The sequence below is a fragment of the Phyllopteryx taeniolatus genome, chromosome 20 (assembly GCF_024500385.1).
Source record: "Phyllopteryx taeniolatus isolate TA_2022b chromosome 20, UOR_Ptae_1.2, whole genome shotgun sequence".
NCBI classification, from domain to species: Eukaryota; Metazoa; Chordata; class Actinopteri; order Syngnathiformes; family Syngnathidae; genus Phyllopteryx; species Phyllopteryx taeniolatus.
In genome coordinates, this window is record NC_084521.1 from 9,746,760 (window position 1) to 9,756,931 (window position 10,172).

Sequence of the window (10,172 nt, forward strand, 5' to 3'; positions counted from 1 at the left end):
GTAGGAAGCTTTCTTGAATCCGTTCAAGTGTGGCACAGGGTGATGAGACACTTACGCAGTGAACAGGTAGGCTGTAAGAAACACTTGGTGAACATTGTGTACCGTGGTGCTCGGTAGTTGGCCGGGGGAATGTACAAGTAGTAGAAGTCCGCAATCCAAATCCGAATCAGATTTCAAAGCTGGATCCAAAACCAGTAATCGGGTATCTATTGTCAATTTAAATAGTCCAAGATCCATTTCCAATATCCAAGGTAAATAAACGAGGCAGGAGGGACGTTCAAATCCAGTCAGGTGGCAGGCAGAGGCAGAGGTTGGAATAACAGGCAGGGTCAGAGAACAGATTAGTCCAAAAATAGGTTCAGGTTCGGGGTTGGAGAGTACTGCAATGGCAAGTGACAATCTCGCAGTGATGTGAAGTACAGAGCTGGTTAACTATAGCAGGGAACAGGTAAAAACAATAAGGTAAAAGGAGGCCCTGCGACCCTAGTGAGGAGAAGCGGCTCAGAAAATGGATGGATGGATGGATGGATGGATGGATGGATGGATAAAAGGAGGCATTGTAAAGCTGAGGCACAAGAGATGGGACACAGGAACTTGATATTCAAAATAAAAGGGTGAACAGGAAATGAGCGCAACATGACACAAAGCCATTTTCAAGCAAACTGAACTGGGGTTCAAACTCAAGATATTTACCACAGATGCAGCAAGAGTGGATAACAGATCACTCCAGGACCAAGCCGTAATAGAGGAGTTCCGCATCAATTTAGCTAACATATTTCAGGTGCCGCAGGACTTAGGAAGAGGATAGATCTGTTGAGAACAAATGGCATGGGACAAGAAAAGTGTGAAAAAACAGTGGGCAGCAATACCAGGCAGCATAAAAGAATGGATTATACAGCCGAGACACTGGAAAAAGTTAAGATACGGAAAGCTAGGAAAGAAGATTTATATAGTTGTCAAAGAACATTTGCAACAACAGAGTCACAGAAACAATACACCCTTGCTAACCAGGATGTTAAAAGAATCAGAAAGGACAAACGGAGTTTTATGGAATTCTTTCGCAAGGGAGGCAGAGACTGCAAGCAGCAGAGAAAAACATGAAATAGCTGTTCAGAACGACATGAAAACTAGCAGTTGAAAAGAGAAAGAATGAGATTTCAGTCAGATATAGGAGCAGTAAAACTCTAACGAGACTGGAAGACCAATTCACTTCAAATAAATTCTCAATAGACCACCATGACAAAGCCATCTGATATCCTGCCACGTTCTCACCCACTTCCAATCGCTACTCTGCCGCCCGTATTATCACAAGGTGTCAGGATTCAGGTTGCAAATTGGACCCAGATGTAGAGAGGACAGGGAGGTGAGTTTCTGAATAAAGGTTTATTGCAGCTTGGAAGCGAACAAAGGATCTGCGAAAACTAAATCCGGGATTGGCAGGGTTCCACCGAGGACCGGTCTGGGAGGGTAGGAGTCCGTTGTTGTCGGTGGGCCGCAAGAGTCACACCAGTTCTGTCACGAGGAATAGGACAACATTCCTGCCAACTACTGTGGTACATTTAGCAAATAGAAATAATTGTGTTAATCCTAATTGACCGAAAACAAGAAAGGTTTAGCTTGATTTAATGTCAGACAGTGGAAAAAAAAAAAAAAAGTCTATTTGCTGTCTGTAATGATTTGGTTTCAACTGCATGTGCCACTGTAGTCACAGGAACATAAAGCAGTTTGGAGATGCTCTTAAAGCCTTCATCTTTAACATGCATGTCTGGAATTTTGTTTTTGGATTTCTTTAGAAAACTCCCACCTTTCTGTGGTCCATGTTTAGCTTGCTACACATCATGTCACCAAACAGCACAGTGACAACTTGTCACCGTTTAATTAGACAGACGTACTTATTACAAGTGTGAAGACACCTGTGATGGTAATTAGAGAACATACCTATTTAAACAACTTTACTAGAGTTACCATAATTTTTGTTTTTTCAGCGCTTTTTACTTATATTACTTTTGTCAAATTCTAGTTATTTCAGTGAACATTGTTGTTTTTTTCTTTCATTATAAGAGAGGCACCAACAGCTTTGTCCACGTGCGTAAAGTTAAAAGTTGAACTTGCTGGAAGGTCCACAAAAGTAAGACCGTATAGGTCAATGATACTTACAGGGCTGAAAGGCGTGAAGAAAAAGAGGGGCGGGTTTTGTGCATGTGTTTGCCTGCTTCTCAAATAAGTTGCAGAATGCAGAGAGACACACAGACAAAGCAAGTCTGATCCTCTAGTAAGCAGGTCAAGCACTGTTTGGTTTTTTTATCCTCTAAAGTGATAACTTGTGACAACAGAAGGAAGGAAGCTGGTTGCAGTCAGGATGAAGCTGTCACTGTTGTGTTTATTTGTTCTTTTTCTGGCCTTTGTGAGCGGAGGACTTCTCACCAGCAATGATCTCCAAAGTGACAGCAGCGATTTGACAAAGAACTCCAGGAGGGCAGGTGAGACAGCCCCACAAGCCAGATATTTTTTGTTTTGTTTTTTACCCCATGCACTATTGATATAGTTTAGTGTTAGTAATACAAGTAAACTAGTGTAGCAAAGAATTAAACATGAGATTGTCCCGAACAGAGGTGGGGAACCTATAGCTCTTGAGGCAAACTTGGCCTGCAAAAGCATTTGATTTGGCCCACCATGCTTCTAATTCTAAAACCAAATAAAACCACAGAGGATCTGTTACAAAAAGCCCCAAAACCATCTAACCCACAATTTCTCATAATATAAAAGATATTTCTCAACACCTTAATATGGCCCTTGAAGTCCTTTTTAAAAACAAAATAATAATAATAATAATACATAAAAAAAAGAAATAAATAATGGTGTTTGATAGGAAAGTTTCCCCACCCAAACCTAAAGTAGCCACGACCAAAAACAAGCTGACATCCATCAGGATGACATCAAATGAATATAGAAATCAATTTACCAATATGTTTTTGATTGTGGTTGTGGTTTGTAATGGTTCACAACTGCACTGCATCATACTAAGAGCTGAGACTAATATTTAGGATATTGCAGCCCTGTATAAAATCTTTCAGATTAGCACCTAAAATCAGTTTTTTAATAATATAAAGTTGAAAGTATTAAAAGTTTATCGATCCAAAACTAGTTAAAAGGTAAAAATATGTGCACAGTTCAGTTAAATGGTTGAATTAATAAAATGTTTTTTTTCTTTTCATTTTTTTATCTGAGCGTTCATATTTAGTAACTGACTCCATAAGAGAGTCCAAATACTGGACTACTTAGGTGATGCAGTGCAGCTCTACTGCAAACTGCCCCCTTAATAATATCTGGTAGTTTAAAACTTTTGTAATGCATGACACACCAACTTGATGATACTATATTATAATAAATGGCATTTACCGTTACATAAGTACAGTACCGTACCTGCAATATATAAACCTATATCATGAGAATCTAATTTTTATTTGATCACTGTAGGACAGATTTGATGATTTTGCTCTAGCAACATATTTTCATTTTTTATTTTAACCAGTCCTGTTCAGCTCCTTGGTCACGCAGAACGGTGGCTCTGTTTGTATTTTAATGCCAGAACAGTTCTGCTCCAGCAATGACTGATGACAGAAGGTATTTTAAACGCATGCGTGCAGGTCAATGAAAATGTAATTATTGGCAGGTGTGTGTAAAAATCTTTACCTGACGCGGCAAAGAATCATTGTCAATCTATAGGCTTCATGTAGGCTGTACTGTATATAGCAGATTTTTATATTATCTTCCCAAGGTCAAAATATTATGTTTTCCTGACATTTTATTGGTAAAACCTAACTTGTGCATTGATATGTGTGTACAAAGGTGAATTGTGACTATACACACTTATGTACTACGTTTTTTATAAGGAGCCAGCTAGTGAATGATTGTACTGATAACCACCCTTATCATTTAGCTGCAAACTTGGCTCGATTTGGCTTCACGCAACAATTTTATTGGGTTCACTGTCATAAAACTAATGCAGGTTAACTCAGCCCTTTGCAATAAATATTTTACTGAATCTTTTCTCTGAGGATTTCAAGCAGTGCTGTACACCTGTTCCGGGTTTAAATGAAGATTTTTTATTTGTTTGTTTGTTAACGTTTCCTACAAAGACGATTTATTTATCGAAAATGCTGTACACAGCCAAGTCAACATATTTGTTTAACTGTTAACTTAAAGGGAGCACGGTGCAGTAGTGGTAAGCACGTTCGTCCCTGGGGTTTGAATCTGGGCTCAGACCTCTCTGGCATTTGTACAGTATGTTCTCCCCATGCTTGCGCTGGTTTTCTCAGTGTACTCTGGTTTCTTCCCACATTCCAAAAGCATGCATGTAAGATGAATTTAAGACTAAATTGCCCATAGGTGTGAATGTGAGTGCCGATGGGTAGGTGCAGGTGACCAGTCCAGAGTGTATGATGCCTCTCCCCCGAAGTCAAATGGGATGGCACACCTGTGACCAGCACACCTGTGACCCTAATAAAGATAGCGGTATCAGAAAATGGATTGATGGATGTTAATTTTAAAAGGTTAGCAGTTACGAGTCACCCCTTATCGGAAAACATCAATCATGCATCTGTTTTTCCACAACAGCTCAATTGCAACCAGGTAATTATATAAGAACCCTCTCTATAGGATTTTTTTTTTTTTTTTTTTTTGACACGCATGCAGATTGTCATTATAAGAGAGAGCTCTTCTAACATCTGATCATACATGAAAGATTCAATGACCTGGTTTGGGTTTATGCAGTACTTTACTGCAGGAAATCCATTCAACAATTAACAATTAGTAAATTAATTGCTATACTTTGTCCCATCTGATTTAGGTTGAAAGGCCCGTCAGTCCATTTCAAGGCTGAACCATAGCAACATTAATGAATTCGATACATCAATTTTGACAGGTTATGTTTTTAGGGGCAGCTATAGAGACAGACAATAAACATATTTCCTTGTAGATAATATCAATGTGAAGGTTTTAGTTCTGTGAGGGAAAACGGGCACAAGATGATGTGCACAACTTTGTAGAGGCGAGCACACAAGGAGGAGCCGCCAGTGGTTTTTGACCTTGTGAGAAAAAAAAAAAAAAAAAAAAACCTTTGGGCCTCCCGACCTAAATCCCTAAAGTAAACTGTTAACAGTTTTACACTGGTGGAAGTCTGCCCCACCTGGTTGCTCTTGTTTTGACTGACATGGTTGTTAAAATTAACAACCTCATCCTCATCTGGCACAAACACACACACACACACACACACACGCGCGCGCACACATACAGGATAGTGAGTGCTTAGAAATTTGGATTCCTACTTAGACCCTCTAGGGAACACAAAAGGAAGTGATTGAAAATAAAGTACACCACAAGAGACTAATAACACAGATTGACAGCCTTACAAAGCACTTTTCCACTGGAAAGGAGATTCTACCGGTAATATGGCAGCATATTAACTATATTTTCACAATAGTACATCACTTTGAGTCACAGTTATGAGAAACTCTTGAGAAAAATAACATAAATCCTCATGTTTTTTGCGGGAACCTTGGTGGCCAGGGGGCCCAAAGCAGCTGCTGAGCTTGCTTAATCCTCTGATTTTGTAAATGTTGACACCACTCATTTGGTCTTTGTACAACCCATTGTCTAATGTGCTTGTGCTCATTAGGGTCGTGGGAAGTGGAACCTATCCCAGCTGACTTTGAGTGAGGTTGGGTAAACCATGGACCGGTCGCCACTCAATCACAGGGCATATACAGTAATCCCCTGATATTCACGGAGGATAGGGACCAAGCCCTGCCGCAGCTAGCTAGAAACCGTGAATAATTGACACCCCCCAAAAAATTTATTAAAGTGTAAATATACCCAAACTATGAGCCCAAAACACTTTAATATCAGTTCAACCTCGTCTCACAACATTAAAATAAATGGCTTACAGAAAATCTGATTTTAAAAACATGCACTTATAGTGCACATATACATGTGGCAAAGACTTATTGTAACTTCCATTAACAACCCAGGCTAAACTCTCTGATATACAAAGCTTGTAACACTGTCACTATCACCACTGGTCTATGCTTCTAATTAGGCAGGGCTTTGGCGGCATCTTAGGGCATTTCAGAAAGAGCATGGAAATGTAAACTTGGCAGAATAGCTGAGAATAGGTTCCACAGGAAAAAAAAAAATAGGTGAATCAGAGAATTGTGAACCGACAATTTCCAAGGGATTAGTGTATGGACAAACAACCATTCACACCCACGTTCACAACTGTGGACAATTTATTGAGTCGAAGCATGTTTTTAAGATGTGGGAGCTAACCATCTCTTTGAAGAAGCATGTTTTTCAGGATATGGGAGAAAATCAGAGTACCCGGAGAAAATACAAGCAAGCACAGGGAGAACATGCAAATGCCACTCAGTTCTTTCAAAAGAGAGTCAAACCCAGATTTCCTGATTGTGAGGCAGACATGCCAACCACAATTTTGCCATATTTAATTTATCTCATCTCCTTTCCAAAATTGGAAATGGACACTATTTAGACATGAGTTAGCGATGCAAACACAAAACAAGTTTTCAATTCATTTCTCTCTTTAGACCAAACAGCAGAAAGTGTTGTTGAATTTCTTTATTCTAAAATAAAGATGGTTGTCTTTTTAAGTCAGTGATTCCTAAACCAGTCTACCGTGACACATCATGTCATGAGAGATCATCAGGTTTGCCACAGAAAATTTGCAAATTTCACTTAATTTGGTGTGATTTTTTTTTTCCATCTATCTGGGCCAGCAACTTATAGTGACAATAAAATTATCTTACAATAGATAGCAGAAGGTGCATAATTAACCTGTATTTCCACATTTTGTGACATTCCTGTTCGGTGGTGTTCTGTGAGAGTTTTTCTTCTCATGGAAAACATGCGGCTTGGCTCAATAACGGTTGGGAAATGTAAAAGTTGCCTTTTGATTAAACTGTATTAAAACTGTAGATATTTGCAAGCATTGGAAAAATGTACCATGTTTTTCTCTCCATAGGCTTTTTTCCAAACAAACATAGGACACTGTTTGCAAGAAGAGGGCAGTATGAACAGCATAAGCTTCTGATGATGGCAAGTTTGAATGTACTGTATTATTATTATTTGTGTTGTTGTTATCTGTTCCGAGATGCTGGTTGAGCTTCAGTTTGTTCATGTTTTGAAATATCTTCCCCAAGGAAATAGTGGAATTTCAATTAATTAAATATAATCAAAAGTATACTCACAATTTGATGACAAGATGAACACCTTGTATAGAAACTTACACTTACTTTTTTGGGGGGCTGGCCACATTGTCGATATAGTTTCCCTCAGAGGGCTGGACTGTGAGACCTTATAAATGTATAAACGTTCTATTTATTTACTTATTTGTTTGTTTTATTTTAAGAAGTGTGTTGTTGTTATGTTAAAAAAAAGGAAGACTACTAGTAATTTTTATACAGATTTTTGCAAGAACCACTACACGTGATTTGCTGTAGCGAGCCATTAAAATGATGTGGGCGGCCAGATATGGCCCACAGACCTTGAGTTTGTCATCTGTACATAGTTATATACTGTATGTGTGCTATATAAAAGATAATTTTTTTTTGCCTACATTACAATGGTTGTTTTCCTTTTCTGTTGATCCCTCAGAGGCCTAAAGTGTTGCCCATTCTTCCAGAGGCCTCGTCGACCAATGCACCAAAACCTGCTTCTGCCACATGTTCCCAACTGGGACAAAGCTGTTTGCCAAATCAAGGCTGTTGTGAGCCGTGTTCCACATGCCACTGCCACTTCTTCAAAGCCATCTGCTTCTGTAGAAGGATAAATATGAAATGCAATAAAAATACATAAAAAAAACAACTACCAAAATATGCAATAGGACATGCAAACGCTACATTGAGTTGGTTAGATATGTCACTGTTGTGTTAATGCAGACATTACATCATTCAAAGTCACGTTGAAGGACTTTATATAACCTTTTTTTTAAAGCAAATGCTTGCACATCATTCTATGGTTTCATTAACTGTGGGGATTAATTAGAACAAAAATACTATTAAACTGTTATCAGTATTTGTTGTACTTTTGTTTACATTTTCATCATTTTGTGATATTGTATGCAGGAGCGCCGTAAAGGGGAGAAAAGTGCTGACGACTCTAAGGACCCTTGACTGACAGGGGCACTAGAAAATTTAATTTTCAAATGGAACATTGGAGTGGACTCCAATTCCCAGGAAGCACAGCTAATATTATGTTATCATGTTAATGTAGCTATCAGTCTGTTACCATAGTTTTCTTTTATTTTTGTGGAATTTTATTGTTTCCTACCAGATTTATGGGAATTTCAGCTCATGTCCTTCAGTCTTGAATGTATTATCACGTTGTGTTGGAACACAATACGCTATCAGTGCAGTTTTTGCTCATGTAAAATATATGTGTATATACACAAGGTATTGTATTGTAGCACTATTTTTGTTCATGAAATATATCAACATACTGTATATTCACTATGATTTGCATTATTTACTTGTTCAGTGAGATGGCATTATCTGGTATGCAAAACCAGAGGATGACTGTATGTTTTATTTCATACAGAATGAAAAAAAAAAACATACTCTTCCTCAATGTTTCAGCGCAGACTGAGCAGTCTGCACACACTACCTGCTACATAAGGCATTTTTCACAGATTTCAATTACATTCACAAATCTTGGCAAAATGTATGCGTTCATTCACAGCTTACGTGCGGTGGACGTGTCAGAAGTCTGGATGGGAGAATAGGCGTACAAGAAAAGTGCACAAGTCCAGGCGCTTAAAAGGGACTTGGGTGAATTGGGAGAATGTGGCCCATAATGAACTGTGACAAGATTGAAGTTCAGATTTGTACTGGCAGGAAATTAGTTGATTTATCACAATGGTTCCCACCACACACACTACCAAACAAAAATGGCACAAAAAGTATGAACACGGAAACATCTCTCAATTTAATCACAAAGCGACTTAATGTGATATGTGTGTATGTGTTTAATTGAACACAAATTAGATACTCGCAGGAAGTCATAATGCATTCCATGACCATTTAATTGTTCTGCCTGTCGCTATACGGCTCTGGCAAAAACAGATGAACAAAGAAATGAGTAATTTTCAAACAAAGTACTGCATTTTCACGACCATAAGGCTCAGTTACGCGGTCTATTTCTGTATTTAACGCATACATAAGGCGCACCGTATTATTGGGCGCATGTATGCTAGCGTATGTTTTTAAAAAGGCAGCGGGAGCAAAACTGAGTTCGGTTGTACTTCATTGAAGTATTTAACAATGTGCTCACGTTACTTTTTGATCAATCCTCAATCCTCAATCCATTCACATATGGTGGTGTAACTCGCTCGGCGATAGATGGATAGATGGCACCGTTTCATAAAACGAAAGCACCAAGACGGACCTCCTTGAAAATGTTGGATTTTCATTTCTTCTGCCCGCGTTATTACCCTCAGTCGAATGGTGACCGTAGAGACGCTTCTCCCGGCTGTTCTTTGCTCATTAATCCATTGCTCAAGTTGATCTTCCAACTCGGGCCACCTCGCCTTGTTTCCGCGGAAACTCAGCTTCGTCTTCTTGACTTGGCGAAGCTCGTTTTTCTGCTTCCTCCACTTGTGAACCATGGATTCATTGATCTTGAATTCTCTCGCGGCTGCTCAATTCCCATGTTCCTCCGCGTAAGTGATAGCTTGCAGTTTAAACAGTGCTTCGTAAGCGTGTCTCTTCGTAGGTGCCGTTTTCGGGGGCCTTAGCCAATATATACCTACTGAGGGTGTGCCTTTAGCATCCTCTTTCACACGCACCCTCCCCCCCTTTAACGTCCGCCTGCTGTCCTCAGTCACGTCCGCCTTTCCTCCATATAAGCAGCGTGTCGGCAGAAAATGCTCCCAGTCACTCAAGCGGAGCGCTCATCAAAGTCACACAACATGTACAGATTTTGGAACTCAGTGCACACATAAGACTTTTAAGTGCGCCTTATGGTCGTGAAATTGGATAACTTTCCGCAATACCCCTGATGATCTCTCATGGCACACGAGTGTTCCATGGCATCCCAATTGGGAATCACTAATTTATCTCACTAGAATAACAAGATTGGAAAAGATTTCCTGGATAGATGAT

At 39.3% G+C, this 10,172-nt stretch overlaps 1 protein-coding gene across 1 annotated transcript; it reads left to right on the top strand.

Moving 5' to 3' along the window:
- The first annotated feature begins 2,220 nt into the window (after positions 1 to 2,220).
- On the top strand, positions 2,221 to 8,523 carry LOC133470495 (agouti-related protein-like). Its single transcript, XM_061758948.1, has 3 exons — positions 2,221 to 2,480; positions 7,037 to 7,110; positions 7,669 to 8,523. Exons 1-3 carry the CDS (start codon positions 2,360 to 2,362, stop codon positions 7,867 to 7,869), a joined length of 396 nt encoding a protein of 131 aa, XP_061614932.1. The 5' UTR covers positions 2,221 to 2,359; the 3' UTR covers positions 7,870 to 8,523.
- The last annotated feature ends 1,649 nt before the right edge of the window (positions 8,524 to 10,172 follow it).

What these genes read in the sequence shown, in the direction of transcription:
- LOC133470495 (XM_061758948.1), top strand. Translation starts at nt 2,360, where the DNA reads ATGAAGCTGTCACTGTTGTGTTTATTTGTTCTTTTTCTGGCCTTTGTG. An exon ending in AAAGAACTCCAGGAGGGCAG is followed by an intron (nt 2,481 to 7,036) that starts GTGAGACAGCCC and finishes TTCTCTCCATAG; the next exon opens with GCTTTTTTCCAAACAAACAT. An exon ending in AGCATAAGCTTCTGATGATG is followed by an intron (nt 7,111 to 7,668) that starts GCAAGTTTGAAT and finishes TTGATCCCTCAG; the next exon opens with AGGCCTAAAGTGTTGCCCAT.